This window comes from Mycteria americana, chromosome 15 (assembly GCF_035582795.1).
Source record: "Mycteria americana isolate JAX WOST 10 ecotype Jacksonville Zoo and Gardens chromosome 15, USCA_MyAme_1.0, whole genome shotgun sequence".
Taxonomy (NCBI): Eukaryota; Metazoa; Chordata; class Aves; order Ciconiiformes; family Ciconiidae; genus Mycteria; species Mycteria americana.
The window spans coordinates 178,393-199,487 of NC_134379.1; the positions used below are offsets into that span (position 1 = coordinate 178,393).

The 21,095-nt window shown below is 43.9% G+C and overlaps 2 protein-coding genes across 4 annotated transcripts; one reads left to right on the plus strand and one right to left on the minus strand.

The window, feature by feature from the left end:
• The first annotated feature begins 2 nt into the window (after nucleotides 1-2).
• On the plus strand, nucleotides 3-13,530 carry TEKT1 (tektin 1). Of its 2 annotated transcripts, XM_075518427.1 has the most exons (8): nucleotides 3-767; nucleotides 8,740-8,983; nucleotides 9,372-9,537; nucleotides 9,821-9,949; nucleotides 10,389-10,532; nucleotides 11,807-12,029; nucleotides 12,669-12,865; nucleotides 13,152-13,530. In XM_075518427.1, the coding sequence occupies exons 2-8, from the start codon at nucleotides 8,794-8,796 to the stop codon at nucleotides 13,309-13,311; spliced, it is 1,209 nt and encodes a 402-aa protein (XP_075374542.1). In that variant the 5' UTR covers nucleotides 3-767; nucleotides 8,740-8,793; the 3' UTR covers nucleotides 13,312-13,530. The 2 variants fall into 2 exon arrangements, 1 of the variants encoding a protein (XP_075374542.1); XR_012778046.1 differs by lacking the exons at nucleotides 8,740-8,983; nucleotides 9,372-9,537; nucleotides 9,821-9,949; ... (2 more) ...; nucleotides 12,669-12,865; nucleotides 13,152-13,530 and adding an exon at nucleotides 893-1,176.
• FBXO39 (F-box protein 39) lies at nucleotides 10,457-21,023 on the minus strand. 2 transcript variants are annotated; one of them, XM_075518426.1, is made up of 4 exons: nucleotides 20,889-21,023; nucleotides 16,410-17,637; nucleotides 15,108-15,284; nucleotides 10,457-10,510 (listed from the first exon to the last, which is right to left on the minus strand). In XM_075518426.1, the coding sequence occupies exons 2-4, from the start codon at nucleotides 17,421-17,423 to the stop codon at nucleotides 10,496-10,498; spliced, it is 1,206 nt and encodes a 401-aa protein (XP_075374541.1). In that variant the 5' UTR covers nucleotides 17,424-17,637; nucleotides 20,889-21,023; the 3' UTR covers nucleotides 10,457-10,495. The 2 variants fall into 2 exon arrangements, with proteins under 2 accessions (XP_075374541.1, XP_075374540.1); XM_075518425.1 differs by lacking the exon at nucleotides 10,457-10,510 and adding an exon at nucleotides 14,114-14,383.
• Between the last annotated feature and the right edge of the window lie 72 nt (nucleotides 21,024-21,095).

Below are 21,095 nucleotides of genomic sequence, written 5' to 3' on the forward strand. Positions count from 1 at the left end.
TCAGTTAAAAGAACCCAGAGCTTTTGCTTAGAAGATTTTTATTCTAGTCATGATGCTGTGTGCTCTGAATTTCAGTTTAAAAAAGTACAGAAGTTCAGTGGCATTTGGAATAGGATTTTAGTTCAGCCTCCCTTTCTAGTGAAGTTTACTTGAGAAACCATGAATGAAGCAGAAAAAAAACCCCAACCAAACATCAAAAGTGTACAAAGGTAAAGTATAAGTTAACTGCTGAAGGTCTGGATCATCAAATTCTGTTTGAAGTGTAGCTAGGCTGTTGCTATGACACTAAGGAAACAGTTTGAAAGACTTTTAAATACACATCTTAACATAAGTATCTGAAAGACACTTGGTCAAACTAGCAGGATCCTTGGTATTGCTAATCTCACAGCTTTAATGCAAGTGGACAGAGGTTGGGTGGGCTGTTGGTATTTGTCATACGACTGCCATTGCCTTCAGTTTTTGACTGTCTTGAATGACCATAATTCTGAGGAGTACGTGTATACCACCAAATGCACTGTAAGGATAAGCACACTGTACTTGTGTTTTGGAGAAGTGATTAGAGTAAGCATGATGAGAAATCTGTCTGCAGCTGGCACATGTGATACACATATTTACATTCTTACAGCAGAATACTCTTCATTGACTAGCAGAGCCAAGTTCCATCATAGCTACAACAAGAGGGGCAATACTGGCTTTATACATCACATTCCTTCATAGTCCCAGGTCATGGATGATTTTCCTGGGTGATGTGAGTGCTAAAGACACAGGTAAGTGCTTGGCCAATTTAGGCCTAGTAGCAAATAATTATATAAAGGAAGTTTTAGACAGTAAAATTATTGCCAATTCACCGGGGGGGTTTACATCCTTTCTATAATTTAGCTTGTTTTCACAGCTACACAGAAGCTATTTGTACAGGCTTTCTAAAGTCTTCCCACTTCAGAGAGGTGATGGTAAAGATACCTGGTACTTGCTAGCAAACGGATTGCAGGAGAATGGAAGACTGTAAGCTGATTTTAACTGCTGGTGGTTCGTGCATAAGAAGATGAGGGAGATGGTGCTATGACATAATTTTAGAAAAACCTGCAGCTTTGTGCATTAGGAGGTCTGATCTATATGAATAACCTTGACTATTGGATTGTATGATTAAATTGAAATTAAAGTATGTAATGTACGCCCCCTGCTGGATTTTTTAGTATTTTTAGTTCAAAAAAATGCAGAGAGAGCGTGTTGTGCGCACGTATGACAGTAAATGTGTTCAGCATGAGTGATAAAGAGAAAAATATATTGTCAGCATAGTATATGTTTTACACAGATGGACCATTTCCTGGCTTTTCTAATGTTTCTGCGCTGTATCTAAAATTCAGTGCTATCTAAGGTGGTTTATTGGCAACTTGATCCTACTTTTAAAGGCTAGATCAGTTCATTCTGTGCAAGATTTTCAAAATAATCTCAGTAGAGCCATCACCTACTTTTTAAAATTAAGTTTGCATATAGCTTCCCCTGGCAGGGAAGTACTCCTCTTTGAAAGTACAATAATTGGATGGATGCCTTTCATCAATTCTCCCTTTGTGTGACATTTCCAATAAAGTGTTTAAACATATGCTCAAACCTGTGCAAACTCTTGGATACATGTAATTAGGTATAAAACTAGCCCACATGGTTCAGCCTGTGTCATTAATTTAAACCTGGCCTGGCTTACAAGAGAGAGTTTTAAAGTGTCCAAAATAAAAGTTGGCATTGCTTTATGTAAGGTGCATTTAAAAGCCACATTTGGTTATGCTAAAATAGCTCTATGTCTAGGTAAAGCCTCGGTGGAGTTAACATAGAATCATAGAATAGTTTGGGTTGGAAGGGACCTTTAAAGGCCATCTAGTCCAACCCCCCTGCAATAAGCAGGGACATCTTCAACTAGATCAGGTTCCTCAGAGCCCCATCCAGCCTGACCTTGAATTCGTTTCCAGGGATGGGACATCTACCACCTCTCCGGGCAACCTGTTCCAGTGTTTCACCACCCTGATGGTAAAAAATTTCTTCCTTATATTTAGTCTAAATCTGCCCTCTTTTAATTTAAAACCATTACCCCTTGTCCTATCGCTACAGGCCCTGCTAAAAAGTCTGTCCCCATCTTTCTTATAAGCCCCCTTTAAGTACTGAAAGGCTGCAGTAAGGTCTCTCTGGAGCCTTCTCTTCTCCAGGCTGAACAACCCCAACTCTCTCAGCCTGTCCTCACAGATTATTCCAGACACTAGTGGAACACCAGAATTCAGACCTATTACGTTAGTCTGCTTTGCTATTTCAGCTGATGCTACCATATCAGCTCAACCTAGAGAATTCTCCCACTTCAGTGCACTGTCACAGCAGTTCAGATGACAGTTTAATCCTCTGAAGAATGAGACTATCTATGCTATTTTTAATGCATCTAATAAGGAACATGGCAACACATTTAATTTAGATCTAGTCTCAGAAGGTTATTTAGACTCCTCCACAGAAAACATAAGGTATTTTTCCAGACTCAGAGGGCCTTGGCCACTTCTTCAGAAATTATGAACCCAGTTTCTATGTCCGGTAACAATTCACCGAGGTGAGGAACTGCTCCTTTGTAAAATCCTTTTTATAAAGGCATTAGTGTGGGATGTGGTGCATGCACAGCGTTTCAGCAGCACAGAAGTTGGTGTTGGCTTACCAGTACTCCTGTACCGAGAAGGATTTGCTCTTTCATTTCGCATGTGGTGTGGGAAAGGCGGTGCCGGTTTCGGTACACCCCGCGGGGCCGCCTCCACAGCACAAGGACCCAGGCCTTTCCTCAGCCGCCGAGGACTGCCCGCGCGGGGCTGCCACCCTTAGCCAGAAGAGCGCGGCTGCGGAGACCGCCGATTGGCTGCGGGCAGCCCGGAGGGGCGGGGGGAGATGGCGGGGGAGGCGTCGTGCTGCTGGCGGGAGGAGCCGGGCCGGCGCGGGAGCGCAGTCTGCCCCTGCCTCCCGGTCCTTTTCTCCCTTGTAAATTCCTAGAGGTTTTCAGGAGTGAAGAAGCCTTTTCATTTTCATTCCTTTCGAAATCGTCCTAATTGCTGAGTTGATTTTACCTCTGTTATTTGACGAACAGCGCGCTGTTGTCAGCCTCAGGAAGTCTGCCATGATTTAACCCCTGAAAACCACCTGAGGTAAAAATAAAACTTATGTCATATAATTCATATTGAAGGATCAGTTGTAAATTTCGTATTAACAGTTTAAAAGGAAATAATATTTTATGGTAAGCTAACAAGAACAGATTTAGGGTTAGTAACTACAAATTAATTACTTCATGATGGTGTCACTCACAGGTTGGGTGAGGACAGCATCAGATGCTGGCTTTTCAGAACAAAACTGCATGAAGTCGCACAGGTCTCACAGCAATGTCTTGGAGGACCATGACTCACGGACTCCTCAGCTTTCAAAGTGACTGGGCATGTTTTCAGAAACGTAAGTCATTCCACCACTCAGCTAGCTCAGCATGTCAGTTTATTATGAATCATTTTGTCATCCCTCTGTAATTTGTTCATATTTCTAGAAGCCTTGGAATGTTACCGAGAGTACAGATAATAAAATTTTGTGGAAGACGACTCATATGCAGCCTGATACATATTCTGTGACTCATGCTGGCCAAAGTAAACCTCTGTTCAAACTAGCTTTGACTTCAGATCTACTTAAGTCATCGGAAATCTTTCAGTTATTATGGAAATGGCTCCAGTTCCTGCTCCAGCTGTTCATGTGACAAAAAATACTGCTTTCAACTAACTTATTTTAGCATGTTAAGAATCTGTTAAAAATATATTCATTGGGGGGGAAAAAAAAAGAGTATCTAGACCACTTGGGGGGGGACACACAGAATGTACAAATCAAGGGACAGCTCATAGAAGCATTGCTCTCGTACAAATAGTTGCAGACTTCACGTGTGCAGTACCATATAAATTGATTTACAGGTCTATCTCAGTAGTGGTCTATGTAATTGAATCTGATCAGTGTTCAGCCTAGTCATAGTTTTGCTTTACCTTGTGAATCAGGACCATCCTGAGTGTCTGTGACCACAGCTTTCCATCCTCCCACATCAGCTAGTTAGCATATACTGTTCATTTTCCTTGCTTGCCCTGCAGCCCATTCTCTGCTGCTTCTTGAATCTCTAGGTCCTTCTCCTCTCAAGCTAATGGCTTTAGTTCTAATGTCAACCCTGTCTTCTGAAGCCTATATTTTTCTTTGGCCAACTGTGAAATACCTGCCTTTTTCTACAAGACAATGTTTCTTCAGCTAAAACCCCTTTTTTTTCGCTCCTCTGGAGTACATGCAGATTTCTGTTTCCCTGGCAGCTGGCATGAGAGGCACTGTAGTTACCAGTTTTAATGATCACTGAGAGAATTTAGCTACCGTTTGAAATTAAAGACCATTAGCAGCTTTCTAGCTGTCACTGCACTGTATTTGCAGCCAAAAATCGCAGTTGCTTCCCACTTTTCTGTCTTGGACCAGCTCAACTTCTTTTGACCGGTGCTACTTGCTTCTTTATCACTTTGCAATCTCTTTAAGCCTTGTTGGGAACTCTTGAGAAAGCATGCTCTGATCTAAACTACATCGGGGCTATACGGAGGGGGCATAACTGTACCATTTGATGTAATGCTCTTTTGTCGCTTTCATTTCTTCTGTCTGGCTCCCAATCTCTTTGGTCCCAGGAAATGATATATAGTTGCCACAAAGATGGAGCATACTGCTAAGGATATTTTATGACTGACATTTTAGATAGCTAGGTACTTAACACACCTTTCATTTGTTTTCACAATCATTATGCATTTCTGCAATAAATCGATCAAAAATTACTGTCTGAAGCTGTGGGAACTATCTCAAGTAACGTACAAAGCATATGTTTTTATTTCCAGACAGATCTTAACTGGGAATGGTTGAAAGGAAGCACCACTGGCGTGTGTGTGCTGTGCTTCTTCCACCTGGTACAACAGCAGCAGGTTCTACAGGCAGTGCTGCTGGTCCCATAGCAACCGGTTTGTTTACCTTCCATGCTGTTCTGAGCCACCTCCTGGAATATTTGGTCACACTTTTAAAAAGAAACTATGTGCTGCTGCTGTGGAGATTGAGGCTGGAAGACAGCTGGGGGCAACCCCCCCCAGTGAAGGAGAACTGAAGACGTGGCACTTACTTACCTGGGGTTTGACCTTGGGAGCAGTCCAGACTAGAAGCAGTATCAGCCAAGAGGTGTGTGAGGGAGAAGGGGGGGATTGTTTTAAGGGTACCTGTGTGGTCGAAGCTGTGTGTTGTTGAGGAGCAGCTGTGTGCATTTGGGGTGAGGGGCTGTCTCTGGAACACTGGATGAGCATAGTGCAAGAATAGGAAAACTGGTAATCAAGCTGCTGTGACTTTGCATATATTTTGGGCATTGATTTCACCCTACATTAAACCAGTGTCCCCAGTATGCTTTGTTCTTTGTTCTGCTTTAGCCCTTCCTAGGCTTTTCCATTTCCTCATTTACCTGCTGTATTTCCTCCTTCAGCTTTTCAGGTCCTGTTTTCTTTTTTTTTTTCCTAATGACCATTACATTTCTGTTTTAGAACCTAGAGTTTATCCACCTCTCCGGCCATATTCTTAGAAGGTGTTTACTTCTCCAACCTATGCGAGACTCTTTATGTTTTATATTTGTTTACTTTTTCTCAGTTTTCTGTGATTGTCCATTTAGTAATTCCATCCTTCCTCACAGGTCTCCTTTTCTTTCCCTTCTCTTCTCCCATCGCAGACAGCCCATCTTTTCCTCTCAGATCCACTTTCAAGCCTCTTACTCTCTCACCTCCTAGCTTCCATTCTCAAATTCTTCTGTTTCTTCATTCTCCCACTCCAAACTCCCTCCTGCACACCTTAGCAAAGTCTTGGGGAGCCTTAAGCAAGAAGTCTTTTCTTTTCATACCTGTGTCAGGAGGGATACGCAAGGCACGAGAGGCGGTGGGGTAGCCCTGTATGTTAGGGAGTGTTTGGATAGTTTAGAGCTTAATGATGGTGACAATAAGGTGGAGTGTTTATGGGTAAGAATCAGGGGGAAGGCCAACAAGGCAGATATTGTGGTGGAGTCTGTTACAGACCACCCAACCAGGATGAGAAGGCAGACGAACTATTCTATAAGCAGCTGGGAGAAGCATCACGATCGCTAGCCCTTGTTCTTGTGGGGGACTTCAACCTACCAGATGTCTCCTGGAAATACAATACAGGAGAGAGGAAACAGTCTAGGAGGTTCCTGCAGTGTGTGGCAGATAACTTCCTGATGCAGCTGGTGAGGGAGCCAACTAGGGAAGGTGCCCTGCTGGACCTCTTGTTCACCAACAGAGAAGGACTTGTGAGCCATGTGATGGTCGGAGGCCGTCTTGGGCAGAGTGATCACGAAATGATAGAGTTTTTGATACATGGAGAAGCGGCGAGGGGGGTCAGCAGAACTGCCACCTTAGACTTCTGGAGGGCAGACTTTGGCCTGTTTAGGAGACTGGTCGAGAGAGTCCCCTGGGAGGCAGCCCTAAAGGGCAAAGGAGTCCAGGAAGGCTGGACATTCTTTAAGGAGGAAGTCCTAAAGGCACAAGAGCGGGCTGTCCCCAGGTGCCGAAAAGACGAGCTGGCAGGGAAGACCACCAGTCTGGCTGAATAGAGAGCTTTGGCTAGAACTCAGGAAAAAGAGGAGAGTCTATGACCTCTGGAAGAAGGGGCAGGCAACTCAGGAGGACTACAAAGGTGTAGCAAGGCTGTGCAGGGAGAAAATTAGAAGGGCCAAAGCTGAGCTAGAGCTCAATCTGGCTGCTGCCGTAAGAGACAACAAAAAATACTTCTTCAAATACATTAGCAGCAAAAGGAGAGCTAAGGAGAATGTCCAGCCTCTATTCGATATGGGAGGGAACATAGTGACAAAGGATGAGGAAAAGGCTGAGGTACTTAACACCTTCTTCACCTCAGTCTTTAATAGTAAGACCAATTGTTCTCCTGTTACCCAGCCCCCTGAGTCGGAAGATAGGGACAGGGACCAGAACGGAGCCCCCATAATCCAGGGGGAAATGGTTAGTGACCTGCTGCACCACTTAGACACTCACAAGTCTATGGGGCCTGATGAGATCCACCCGAGAGTACTGAAGGAACTGGCAGATGCGCTCACCAAGCCGCTTTCCATCATTTACCAGCAGTCCTGGCTAACTGGGGAGGTCCCAGTTGACTGGAGATTAGCAAATGTGACACCCATCTACAAGAAGGGCCGGAAGGAGGACCCAGGGAACTACAGGCCTGTCAGCCTGAACTCGGTACCAGGGAAGCTGATGGAGCAGATCATCTTGAGTGCCATCACACAGCTCACAGAGGATAACCAAGGGATCAAGCCCAGCCAGCATGGGTTCAGGAAAGGCAGGTCCTGCTTGACCAACCTGATCTCCTTCTACGACAAGGTGACCCACCTAATGGATGAGAGAAAGGCTGTGGATGTTGTCTATCTAGACTTCAGTAAAGCCTTTGACACTGTTTCCCACAGCATTCTCCTGGAGAAACTGGCTGCTCATGGCTTGGACGGGTGTACTCTTCGCTGGGTAAAGAACTGGCTGGATGGCCAGGCCCAAAGAGTGGTGGGGAATGGAGTTTACTCCACTTGGCGGCCGGTCACCAGTGGTGTTCCCCAGGGCTCGGTGTTGGGGCCAGTCCTGTTTAATACCTTTATCAATGATCTGGATGAGGGGATCGAGTGCACCCTCAGTAAGTTTGCAGACGACACCAAGTTGTGCGGGAGTGTTGATCTGCTTGAGGGGAGGAAGGCTCTAGAGAGGAGTCTGGACAGGCTGGATCGATGGGCCGAGGTCAGTTGTATGGGGTTCAACAAGGCCAAGTGCAAGGTCCTGCACTTGGGCCACAGCAACCTCATGCAACGCTACAGGCTTGGGGAAGAGTGACTGGAACGCTGCCTGGCAGAGAAGGACCTGGGGGTGTTGGTCGACAGCCGCCTGAATATGAGCCAGCAGTGTGCCCAGGTGGCCAAGAAAGCCAATGGCATCCTGGCTTGTATCAAAAATAGCGTGGCCAGCAGGACTAGGGCAGTGATCGTCCCCCTGTACTCGGCACTGGTGAGGCCACACCTCGAATGCTGTGTGCAGTTTTGGGCCCCCCACTACAAGAGAGACATTGAGGTGCTGGAGCGTGTCCAGAGAAGGGCAACGAAGCTGGGGAAGGGTCTGGAGCACAAGGCTGATGGGGAGCGGCTGAGGGACCTGGGGTTGTTCAGCCTGGAGAAAAGGAGGCTCGGGGAGACCTCATCGCTCTCTACAACTACCTGAAAGGAGGGTGTAGAGAGGTGGGGGTCGGTCTCTTCTCCCAAGTAACAAGTGATAGGACGAGAGGAAATGGCCTCAAGTTGCGCCAGGGGAGGTTTAGACTGGGTATTAGGAAATTTTACTTCACTGAAAGGGTTCTCCAGCATTGGAACAGGCTGCCCAGGGAAGTGGTGGAGTCTCCATCCCTGGAGGTATTTAAAAGACGTTTGGATGAGGTGATTATGGACATGGTGTAGTGGTGGACTTTGTAGTGTTAGTTTTGCGGTTGGACTTGATGATCTTAAAGGTCTTTTCCAACCTATACGATTCTGTGATTCTGTGTAATTTTGCAGGTAAAAGGGGCAAGAATTTTTCTCACCCTCGTGGACCTGTCTTCTCCCCTTCTTGCTTCTGCAGCCAAATATAATGCTATTCCTGTTTTCAGCTTCCACATTCCAAGAACTGACCTGAGTTATAACCAGAAACTTTCCAAAAAACAATGGCCAGGCTGTTGCAAGCTCCACCCAAGTTTCATCCCTCAGAATGGGACACTGCAAACAAGATGCAGTGTGCCAGTACAGAGTCTCAGAAATCCAGGTCAGAGCGCATGATAGCTGAGAGTCAGAGGCTGCTGGATGAAATAGAAAAGACAACTCAGAAAACCCAAAGTGATGTCAACAAGAAAATAGGTAAGCCCATGTGTTCTGCAAGTGTTAAGATGTGTTATTTGAGCTATATGTTTAAGATGGACTTAGAAAATTAGTTGATAGTGAATATGAATATATGTCAATGCCATGCTCTCTGATCTCATGGTAAAATTCAAAATATTTTAAAAAATATTTTGAGGCAGATTCTTTATTTTATAACAAATAAATTCTCCAAAACACACAGAAAGCTATTCCAACCAAACCTCCTGACACAGGGTTGCAAAACTGTCTCCACACATCAACCTACAGCACTACATGCCCTCCACTATGGAGTAAGTCTATTTTTAGCCATATCTAAGATCTGACCCACAGTGCTCTGGCATATAAGATGGGCTTGTATTAACACCTGTTTGCAATTTTCATTCTGCAGAACAGAGACAGGAAGAAATAAAATTCTGGAAGCAAGAATTAGATAAGAAACTTGAACAAATTGTTCATGAGACAGAGCTACTGTTGACTTTCAAGACTAGGCTGGAGAAATCTTTGGAGAGCTGCAAAGAGCCACTCATCATTGCCCAAAAGTGTCTCTTGACTAGGTGAGATGATTAAGAAGAAAAGCATTCAGGGAGAGAAAAAAAAATCTAGGTAATGAACCTTTAACAAATAATAAAAAAGGCTGCAAACTAAGGGCCTGCCTCTCTTTGCAGTGGAGTCACAGTCCGATTTAGGTGTTATAACACTGGAGAGCCAAGGCCATAAAGGAAAAACTTCCTGTGTGGCAAGCAAAAGCCTTCATTTTGGAAAGCTGGGCTTCATCATCTTCTGTTAGCTGCAGGCATTTGAACAATGTGGCTGATGGCTTTTCCTCTTCTTATTTAGGCAGAGGCGAGCTGGGATTGACTTGGTGCATGATGAAGTGGAACAGGAACTGGTGAAGGAAGCTGAAGTCCTCCAGGGGGTTATTGCTTTGCTTGGACATACATTGGAACAAACCAATGAGCAAATCAGGTGCAGAGGCAAAGAGGGTAACTGAACACTGATTAGCTGAAAAGTAGGACAGCCATAATCCTGAGAAGTTGTAGGGTCAGGCTGAGCACAGGTCCAAAGTTACCTTCAGTGCTAAACAGTTACAGGAGGTCAGTCCTAATTCATGCCATTTGATCAGTAATGGTGAGAAGTTCTGTTTGTTAGAACTCAAAAGTACTTGCACATGATCCCCGGTCTTCTCATGATCCATTCCTGTGCCTTTAATTCCTATGGGAATTGTACCATCGATTTATATGGAGGCAGCTTCATGCTCTAGATTTTGAGACTTTGCAACTAACAGTTCATATATGAAGAATTCCCTAACAGCATTTATATTACCTAATCCATGTTTGCATGCATGTTAGGGACAGCTGTGAGTGCCTACACTTTGTCTTAGAGTCTGGCTCTTGTGTCCTCCTAGACTAAACCGTTCAGCAAAATACAACCTGGAAATGGATCTGAAGGACAAGTTCACAGCTTTGATGATTGATGATTACTGTGCTAGCTTGAGAAACAACACTCCTGATATCAGATATGCTGATACTGCAGTGAAAATAGAAGGAAAGTAAGTGGAAGTGGTTATTTAGTTCAATGAACATATGATAATTATACAGCTAGTACGAGCTGTTCCAGTAATAGCAATATTAAAGTAATTTTGTGTAAAACAGACTATATCTATCCATCTGTTGTAGATTGGTTTTTATCCTTCTGCCCATCACTTTAGTATCTGTGTAATATGCCTGTGAAATAAGCCACAATAATCATGTTTCCAGTGAACTGCAGTTTACTAAAAGTTTTTGAGGCTCACAGTTAGATAAGGAAAAATTTCACACATCGCTTAAACACAGAATAGATTTACTAATCTAACTTCTTCTCCTCTCCCAGGGTGTCCTAGGGGGGAGAATGCTGGACTGGGACAGATGAGGTGTGGAGTCAGTTTCTGACTCAGTCATTAACCTGTCAAATGCACCCCTTCTGTGTGAGTTAGTCAGTGTGAATGGTTTAGATGGAGAAATAGCTACCACGGAAAAACAGGCTGAAAAGAGGAAACATACTGAGAAAGCAGTGTGTGTGAGACAGTCTCCCAAGGACACCATTGGCTCTGCAAGAACTGACAAACTTGGAACACCAAGAGACTGACAGCTCTTGCTGCTAGCACATTAGCATGCATCAGCAACAGGTTGTGTAACTGGGACCACACCCAGAATGGTGTTGGCTGCTATATGCAAATGACGATTACAGCTTTACATATCCACCCAATGAAACAAGGAACCCTCTGAGGACCTTTCCAAACACCTGCCTGCAAGCTGCTGATTGCCACGTATGACCCTCTAATTCTGGGGATACAGTTGGTAGTTGGCTTCCCAACTATTGCTCCAACCAGGTACTATAAGTGACTGTCTTATAGATGGTGAACTGTGTGAGAGAGTAAGTGAATGCTTTGTGTGAATAGTTACCTGCTATTAATAGTAACAGCTGAACTATATTAGTAATAACAGCCTAATTAGTGAAAGGTGTTCTGAGAAATACTGGTTATTATGTGTGTTTCCCCCCCAACAACTTAATCCTTTATCAGGGAAAGGAAAGTTATAACAAAGTTGGTCTGTGACTTCAGAAATTCCTTTCCATTGTGCCCTTGTCTACTTCATTCTGAAATGTTTGCGACAGAGAGGGTCTTCATTTTGTATCTGTAGAATTCCCAGCATAACTGGCACTCACTGGGACATGCAGTTAACAGTACAGCTTTGTTCTTGGTTTTGTGGAGTAATTATAGGTTTATGAAGTCACAGAGGGCTTGACGCTGCCAGTTGATGACCTTTTATTTTGAATCTCTTTCAGTGTTGTTAGCCCTGAAGACTGGATAGATTTCTCAAACATAAATGTTGAAAAGGCTGACAAGCAGAGAAACAATTCTTTGGCACTGAGGGCACTGATTGATGGCATCCTCTCACAGACAGCGAATGACATGCGCAAGCAATGTGAGATGGTGAATGTTGCATTTAGAAATAGGGTGAAGGAAGTCAAGGATGCCAAGCACAAGCTAGAGACACTCCTTGCAATGGTAAGTGGTACGGGACAGTCAGCGAAAAAGTGGAAACAATGGGCTTGCGTTATCTACCAGTTTTCTCAAGGCAGTGGCTTGAGCTACTTTGCTTTAAGATTTTTACCTTTGCAATATTGGCAATCCCTGCCACATTTTCCTTCCCCTCCACCCCCCAAAAGAAGTCATCTTAGATTTTATTTTCTCCGCTCTGTGTGCACCACTACAGAAGTAAATTTGTGGAATCACACTCTGTGTAAGTGTTGCTGTAGACATCAGTAAAGTCAGGATTTCCCTTGTGATTTTTAGTTACATGGGGCTCCTACAGAATTTTCACGATTGTGACATAAGAGCCTAATAACTTATAAAATCAGGGTCAATGTGCTTGAGATTTGATACATGAAAACTGAGTGTTAATGTTAAAAATTAATTGCTGAGCGTAAATCTCCAGTTTCACTCAGAACAGTGTCACCTGCTTTCCAATGAAGGAATCATAATCCTGGCTGACTTTTGTAAAATATCCTTTGATCAAATAACACCTTAACATAATGAGTGTTACTGTGATTGATTGTTATTACTGGAACTATTAAAGAAGATGTTGATGATTTCACCCATTGTAAGAGACAGTGTGCAGCACTTCCTTCTGTTGGATTTGTTAAGGTGATGGACGAGACTGCCTCACAGGAGAAGAACATTGCAGCCTTAAAGAAAGCAATAGCTGATAAAGAAAGACCTATTAAAGTGGCTCAAACCCGCCTGGAAGCAAGAAACCATCGCCCCAACATGGAATTGTGTTACGACACAGTGCAATACAGGCTGATTAGTGAAGTTCAAGAGATTACAAAAAATATTCAAAGGCAAGTGGAAATTATGAAAGAGGGGAAAACCTGGTTTTTTTGTGGGAAATTATGGGATTACTGGGTTAATTTAATGAGTCAAAGTAACATTGGGTCCCAGCTATTCTCCCTGAAAGGTTGGGAATTGCTTTTCCCTTAAGGGCAGGACACTTTAAGGGAAGCTGCATGGATATTGTCTCTCTGTGAATCCCCTTCCATCTTTTTTTTCACTCAGAATTCTTATCCCATATGAAAAAAAACTATCCATGTGTTTTCAACTAATGTCTGTCTGTATTCTCCCTGTTAGATTAAAGGACACACTGACACAGGCTGAGACAGAGCTGAAAGGTCTGAGCCGCCGACAGCTCTCCTTGGAGGAGGAGATCCAAGTCAAGGAGAATACATTGTACATTGACGAAGTGCTCTGCATGCAAATGAGAGAGTCTGTTTACATTAACAACTTCTGAAGCCATCATACTGGGAGATTGCGTGTGCTCCAAAGAGCCAGCTCCTGCTGAAATTTTATTGACAAACCTTCAGATATATTGGTTTGGTTCAATGCTGTCCTGGTTCTAGTTGTGCAAGGTAATTAAAACAGACCTAGTATTTACAGCTATCTGTTTCACAGCTATCTATGTTCTAGAATGCCTGATGAAATCTCCCACTTGGCAACAAAATTCCAGAATAAGAAGAAATGTCCCTTCTTCCATGTTATTTATCTTGTGTGCAACCAATGGTATCTTTTGCCATTGAAAGGTCTAGAAACTGTGGAAGCTAAAGCAGGAGTCTCCTCATAAGTCACTTGCTGGAAAGCTGGGCAAGTGGGAGGGGTGACTCTCAGGACTAGCCATGGTATGTTTTGTTCTTAACATCTGCTGTTAAGAACTAGGCACAGGGTGTAAATCAAACTTAACAGGAGGTAGGGACTGGTGATGCACTGGATAGTGCATCTAACTGCATCTGAGTCGAGATCAAGACAAGGCTGACTTTAGGCTAATCACTTCCTCAATCCATGTCTCAGTTTCCCTATTTGTAAAATGGAAACAGTGAGATGGGCTTCATTGGTAAGGTGTTTGAAGCTCTACAATGAGAAGTGCTGAAAAAAGAGGAGGGCCTTATTTTTACTAGAGATGCTTGTAAGGGTGGAAAAGGGCTCACTGCTTCCTTTGGTTCTGGTGAGGAAAAATAAAGCAAGGGAAAGAATAAATGATGATGGAGACATAGGAGGCCAGTTCCCAAGTCCAACATTTTAATGCATGAAGTGTAAAATTGGCCCTTGCCTCTCTCGCTGTAATGGTATCTCACTTTCAGACGCACTGCTGTCAAGATTCAAATCCCTTACTAATCCCCTCCAAAGGATCCGTTCATTGCTTGCAGATGTCACTGGGTGTTCTTCTCTCTCCCTCTGGTTTACACCATTGGGTAGGTGATGACAAAATAACTAAGCTCTGAGTCAATCAGGTATTTGAACTTCCTGTAAATATCGCGCAACAGCCGATCCTCCTCACTGGTCTCTTGTCGGGCTGTGTAAATCCTGACCTGTATGAATGAATGACAGTCATGCCTCTCAGATACATGGAGCAGGCTCAGCCCATTAAAGCTCGTGACAAGAAGCCTCTGTCACTAATGAGGAATCTAGAGAAGCCAAATTACTTGGTTTTGAGTAAATTCTTGAGATTTTACTCTGTTTTCACTCCAAACATCATCTCCTGCCAAAGAATTTTTGGGAAGAGCAAGGTTCCTGATGCATTCCTGGGATCTGCACAGATCAGGGAGGATCTACTGAATTCAGAATCTAGCATGCAAAGTAGCATGACAGCATGGTTTATACCAGCTACAGTTGTGGTCTGGCCCCAGTTCAACACAGCATCCCTAAAGAGTGAGATGTGTTCTTTTTGCAGTTTAGTGGGATTCAACCCACATGCCTCAATTTAAGCACAGACATAAACACTGGGCGTAGGAGATGACTGAGAATCCCTAGCTTGAACTAGTGGTGACAGAGGGAACCGCAGCCTAGGAAGGACTTGTAGAATTGTTGGGGCTTGTTAGTAAACTTATATACTATTCTGTACATAGCTAAGGAGGTTGGAAAGCCCCATTTCTGTGAGTGGTTCTCAGGCTCCTTATAATGCTAAAACATAATATAGAGAAGGTTGTTACGTTAACTTTCCAGAAGTGACCTTTCTACGGGAATGGGGACCTCACCTTTCTCTGGGTATTGGAGAGAGGAAGGGAATGGGAGTTTTGAAGCACAAAGTCTTACCTTTATGGTAGTCAAAATACATTTCCTTTCTGCACGGTTTTGTAGCAGCCTCTCCATAAAGGTGACACTTAGAAATGCCCAGACTTTCAGAAATAACAGCCTCTTGCATGATAAGATGAGCTGTAGCAGCTCATCATCCAGCAGCTCATGGTCATTGTTTAATTCAAGTGTTAATTTCTTGAAAAAAATGAACACTGTTAGTACTACTGAACAGAGCTTGTGAGCGCAGTAACTAGAATTCAATAAACAAGAGTTTCCCAATTTTACCAACAGAAGTGACTGTCAGGAGATCAATTTTGTACCTTGACATTAGCAGAGAATCAGTTTTGTATTATGATAATAGTATATGCTACAGTAATCTCCACTCTCCCGTTAAGATCGGGGGGGTCCCTTGTGCATTACATATGATCCTAAGAGATAGACAACTTCTATTACCACTAGAAGATGCTACACCCACAGCTCATGCCATGATCTTATTTGACATATTGGAAATTATCCCAGATAGGAGAGTAGATCCAAAGACAATTTCTAGAAAGCTTTACAGATGTCTGGTGTTTACTGGAAACTCTGCAGTGCAAAAGAACTTAAAGAAAGCTGTCAGCAACCATCAGGTATAAGGCCGTACGCTTCCCTCAGGCAAGCAAAGACCTGATGCTCATTTACATGGGTCAGCTGTTGCACACCTTTGGTGACACATCCTTGGTGACACCAAAGTGCTTTGACATGGGCACCAGTTAATTTACATGTGCTGTAAGACATTTGTGCATTGCCAAAATGGAGCAAAACCATCAGCGTAGGTTGATGCAGGCTACAGCTCTGTAAGCAAACAAGGTGTACAGACTATTTTCCTCATATGCAGATGTCCCTGAAAAAGGGTGGGGTTCAGAAAAGTGTGAAAGGATAAGAAAGTTATCAGTTACTAAACATGAAGATGTCTAACCAAAATAAGCCTAAAGCTTTCTTACAAAAATGATGTTTTCCTGCCTGAAAGGTTCTTTTTGCTCACAGCTGACATTACAACCACCAATATTTTGGGTGTTTTAGCTTTTTATGAGGGCAACCTGACATCAGCCTGACAGCGAAGACTAGCGTAATGGGGATTGTAACTGGACAAGGATAATTACTGGAACTAGACTATAGCTGTAACACTGGAATGGCTCACTTAACGAAAATTACCCTCTGAACATAAAACTGAAGCGGTCAGGAATTCCTGTTGATGACTGCTGTTATGCAGAAGGCCTATATGATTACTTTGCTTAGCTTTGTGATACTGCAGTAAGATACCACTATTGTTTTCCTTACCTGCAGAACATGCCAGTAGGCTGGGAGGAGGTTGGCGAGGGTAGGTCTTATTGTCCAGTCTGGGTCACTGAAATAGCAGCTCCGTAGACTGATGCTCCTGACTGGGATCTCCACTAGAAGGATCCTGGCTAGGTGATCATGCTTCATGACTCTTTCAAAGAAGAAGTTCACGTTCAGTTTTGGGGCTCTCTTGACCAAGTTCGCCCATGACATTCCCCAGACCACTTGCCCATGAGGGTCATGGATATGACATTTGATATTCAAGGTGCACAGGGAATGAGCACTGTGCTCCCGCAGGATGTCCAGCAGTTCATCAGAGATGCAGTTATAATTGAAAGTCAGGATGACCAGGCTGTGGAACTTTGACATAGTTTGGTGGAACAAGGTGCTGCTGTAGACAGGAAGGTGGAGACTGAAGAAATCCTCAATATTGATTTCAGATATAAAGCTTTTATTTGTCAAGCAGCTCAGAGAATTCAGAAGCTCACAGCCTTCTTCCAAGGTTACTCTTGCTCCTTTTAAGTTGAGATAATCAAGCTGTTTGCTCATTCTTTTCAGGAAGGTAGCTAAGTTCTTGATAAACTGAGCCCTGACCAGGTTTTTCCAGATCAAGCGGTCTAATTCCAGGTACTTGATGCTCAGGGATACTAGGCGACTGTTACACTTACCCAGGCGTGAAAGAAGACCTCTCATAGTCACTTGAAATTTTTGCGTAAAGGCAGTATTGTAAGGATTTGATAACTTGATCTCAAGGTGCTCCAAATACTTGCCAAATTTCTTGACATACCATAGTGCACTTTGAAACTCCGATGTGTGTGCCCTTGATGGTCGGCCATAGAATGTGATGGTTCTGCTTCTCCAGAGGGATCCCGAGTACATGGCCCAGCTCCATTTTTTACAGACCAAGGCAGCCTGAGATCTGTCCCTGTCATCTAACCAATGGAAGACATGCCTCAGACAGACATCAGGTAGATGAGCCCAGGAGCTCTGCTCAGGTTCACTGTCATCTTCCATTGAGAAGACAGTTTTTCACTTCTGTTCTGGGTGTTGAGCCCAACCTAGATGAAGAAAGCTGTGGGTAAATTTCTTGCCATTCCCAACAGAATAGGCTTCTAAGCAAATGGATGAAAGTTTGCTTCTTCACATTCAAAAACAACAATCCTTTCTTTGTCTCTGTACTCAAGCTGTCAAGGTCAAACCAGCTTTTGGGTCTAAACTGTAGTCTAACCTAAATCAAAAGGAAAAAAACCCAAAACCACAATGAGTGAAGAACAATCACAGTACAAGCACAGGACACAGCTATTAACTTTCTGGCCTTCAGTCTAGCTAAACAGTGAACTCCATTAACTGCTGATAGAGCAGCCACACCCTCTAGAAACCTTTGGTTAGCATCACCTGTAATTGATAATGGTTTGTGGCCTGATGCCTAGTGTCTAAAAGTATTCAGTGCTTTGGGCTGTACACATTTGAACAGTACTGTCGGTGCAAAACTAGTGCAAATGACTTTTCTTATTCTTCTGGGGTACTATTCCATGACAATCATCTGAGGTAGTACCCTGCCATAGATTAAGGTACAATCCCTGTTGAGAGTAATAAGCAATATAAGCTGTTCCATCACTCAGTTCAAGCAAGATGTTCAGTCATTGTGCTCCAATGGACAGGGAGAAAGCTGGTGAGTAAGGAGACCAGCTGGGTAGTGGTAAAACAAGTAAGCGAACAACCACAACGCAAGAAGTTACCAGTTCCACTCTTAAGGCTGGACTGTGTAAGTATTCAGCTCCCTGTGCACTTTTCCAGTTCTCATAGTCTCCCTCCGGAGTTCAAGATTTGTTTTCTCTACCTCTGACCCCTCCCTCCACAAAGTTCAGCCATTGCCATGGAGCAAAGAGGTAACGTTTGTGATGTCATGACAACTGAATTTATGCAAGGGCAAACAGTGAACAAAGCCGACTTGAGCCAAGTTATTTGGGCTAAGGTGAAGACAGTGGAAAGGAAAAGCAGACTTGTTTGATAGTCCCTTAGGAAGTGACAAATACAGGCCCTAATCTACAAGCCAGGTGCAGGCTGGCTGTCTTGTCTTGTCACTTTTCACCAACCGGAGAAATGGATCAAACAGCTGAGCAATAAACAGCCAAGAAGTGAAAAGATGCGTCCTCTATCTTTTCAGCTACAAATTGCTGCTAACTATGCTGTGAAATGCAAACTACATCCCCCTGGCCTGTTAGGTGCTGGTTTTCATGAGGGCTTTTACAGATCAAGCTATTAGTTGGCTCTGCGAACAGCCAAAGGGCGTAGAAAGCTAGTGTTTTGTTAGTACCTTTGCAGAGAGGCAAAAATTCAGAAGGTATTTACTTCCCACCTCTGTAGTGCACGTGTCTTATCATGTCCACTTGGTAAATCACTCCTTAGCTTTTGGGTGTGAAACTGGAAAAACATGTAATGATACCTTCTTGTGGTCTACCCCAAAATCAAGGCTTATTGGATGACAGGACTACCAGACGATGCAACTCAAAAGTACATGATGCCAATCTCCAAACAATCTACCTTTCCTCCTTTGCCTGTGCTGTTCCGTTGGGTAACAAAGTCGAAATAGATGGAAACAACAGTGGCACCATAAGAAGATGAAGAAAACATGCAGGTCCCTGAGAGTCTGTTTACAACTACAAAGGCTCAGATATTTCTATTTTAATTTTATAAACAGGCATGAAAGGACAGGCTGACTGCCCAGGTCAGCTTCAGCCTGCTGCTTCCCTTTTGGCCTACAGTTCTTCTGTCACACATTATCTCTCTGCCTGTATACACTGTCTGTTCAATTAGCACCATGCCTATTCTTAGGGACACCCCCCTCCTCATCCAAAATGCCAATCCAAACCCCCAGCTCTCAAGAGAACCCTTAGAAACTGAGCATGTGGATCTGATTACCACCAGACTCCACCTCTTGTATTTAGTACCCCCATCTCCCTTCAGGAGTTCTTTGTTTTGCAGAACTGTCAGTCATTTAGAAGGTCGTTAGATGAATGACCCTATTTTGCCTGTCCAGACAAAGATCCAAGCCAAGTCTTAAAATATGGTGGCTCAAGCTGCAGTTTGCTAGTGAGAAGAACCTGAAACCTTCCCTATGGCGGGAGGGGGGCGGCGCGGGGAGGCATAACACATCTGCAACTACCTGGAAGCCGTAAAACCAGTGGGCAGAGGAAAGCAGAACAGCATATACAGCTGTGATACACAGAAACACATGTCTATTAATAAGGGATATTTATTGAGCTATACTTGTCCATATTATAGTGTGTGAGTACAACGGGGTACAAACACCATCACGTGGAACTTTTTTTAAACCATAGCTCTTAGGAACTTTGGTGGGAATCAAGAGGTATCCTGCTGTATTACTGGGTTGGCTTCCCCGTGGTTCTAAGCCAAGTCTTAGATATGGAGGTGTCTCTAGCTGTCAGCTCCGAGTTTAACTTGGTGGGGGGAATCAAACCAAACCTTTGGAAAAAACCCAGAAGCTGCTACAGCTCTTTCCCGAGCAATTTTTCAGATAGAAGTGTTTTAAAGAGAAATGCTTTGCAGGTCTTATTTTCCTCTAGGGTAGGATAAAAAAAAAAAACCAAAAAAAAAACAACAAACCAAACCAAAAGAACCCCAAACCCAAAACAAACAACGTTCTCTGCACTTGGCCTTTGTTTTGAAAGGGCTAAATCCCTGACAATCCCTGACTGAGACATAGACTTGCATTTTCTTAGTTTCACTCGCATCCTTGTTCTCTTTTGTTCTCTTCCCCTGCAAAGATAGTTTTGGTTACCTGCTGAGCAGAGTTGATGGTGGGACATTTCCTGTGACTTCTTACCTGATAGGACTAAACAGGCCTTGAGCAAGCTCGTTAGGCTTCCTAATTAAATCACTGATAACAGGAACTCAGGACGATTGTGCCAAAGATAAGCACCAAAGAACTAGCTTAAATCGACCCCCTTGTAACATTCCAAGGCCGAAGGACTGATGAGCTAACTCAATGACTATCTATGGACAAAGGAAGCCCAAAGTTCAACTAGTGGACAACGTGAGGAAGACTATGGAAGACCACCGGGAGGGTTAAAAGATCCTAACCCTAATTTTACTGCGCATGCTTGGACTATGTAAATGAATTCCGGGAACTCATCACCATAAAACTGCCCTTTTCAGGAAATCTGATGAATAGGTATGATTTTTCTGTATATGAACTGATGTGTTGTGCTAACCTGGCAGAGCACTTGTGGCGGAGCGATCCCCAGTGCTGCCCAGCGCTGCAATAAAGAATACCTGCTTAATAGTCATCCTGACTATTGAGTCCTGATTTCGGCTTTTCACAGCCACAGTTTGCTGCCCGATTTGCTACAGAGGACATCTCAGATGCCTTCCAGTACAACACCGTGCAGTTACGCCAGCTGTCTCCTCCAGCAAGGGCTGCAGAAGCCCGCGGAGAAAAAGCCAACAAACACACACCTTCTAAGACGCTGGCTCATAACTGATTACCAGAAGTAACAGGAGCCGTGGCTTGGGTACCCGAGTGGGCAACCCAGCCTCCGAATCCTTTCGCTGCTCCTGCTGACGCGCATCTCTAGGCCGCAGGCGCGCAAAGGCACGAAACCGGGGGGGGGGGGGGGGGGGGGGGGACGACACACGACAGTGGGGAGGTAGTCCCGCCGTGCT

Coding starts and splice junctions, on each gene's coding strand:
- TEKT1 (XM_075518427.1), top strand. CDS start 8,794: ATGGCCAGGCTGTTGCAAGCTCCACCCAAGTTTCATCCCTCAGAATGG. Junction 8,984..9,371: donor TGATGTCAACAAGAAAATAG/GTAAGCCCATGT, acceptor TTCATTCTGCAG/AACAGAGACAGGAAGAAATA. Junction 12,030..12,668: donor TAGAGACACTCCTTGCAATG/GTAAGTGGTACG, acceptor GGATTTGTTAAG/GTGATGGACGAGACTGCCTC.
- FBXO39 (XM_075518425.1), bottom strand. CDS start 17,423: ATGGAAGATGACAGTGAACCTGAGCAGAGCTCCTGGGCTCATCTACCT. Junction 15,285..16,409: donor CCTACTGGCATGTTCTGCAG/GTAAGGAAAACA, acceptor ATTTTTTTCAAG/AAATTAACACTTGAATTAAA. Junction 14,384..15,107: donor GTATTTTGACTACCATAAAG/GTAAGACTTTGT, acceptor TCATTCATACAG/GTCAGGATTTACACAGCCCG.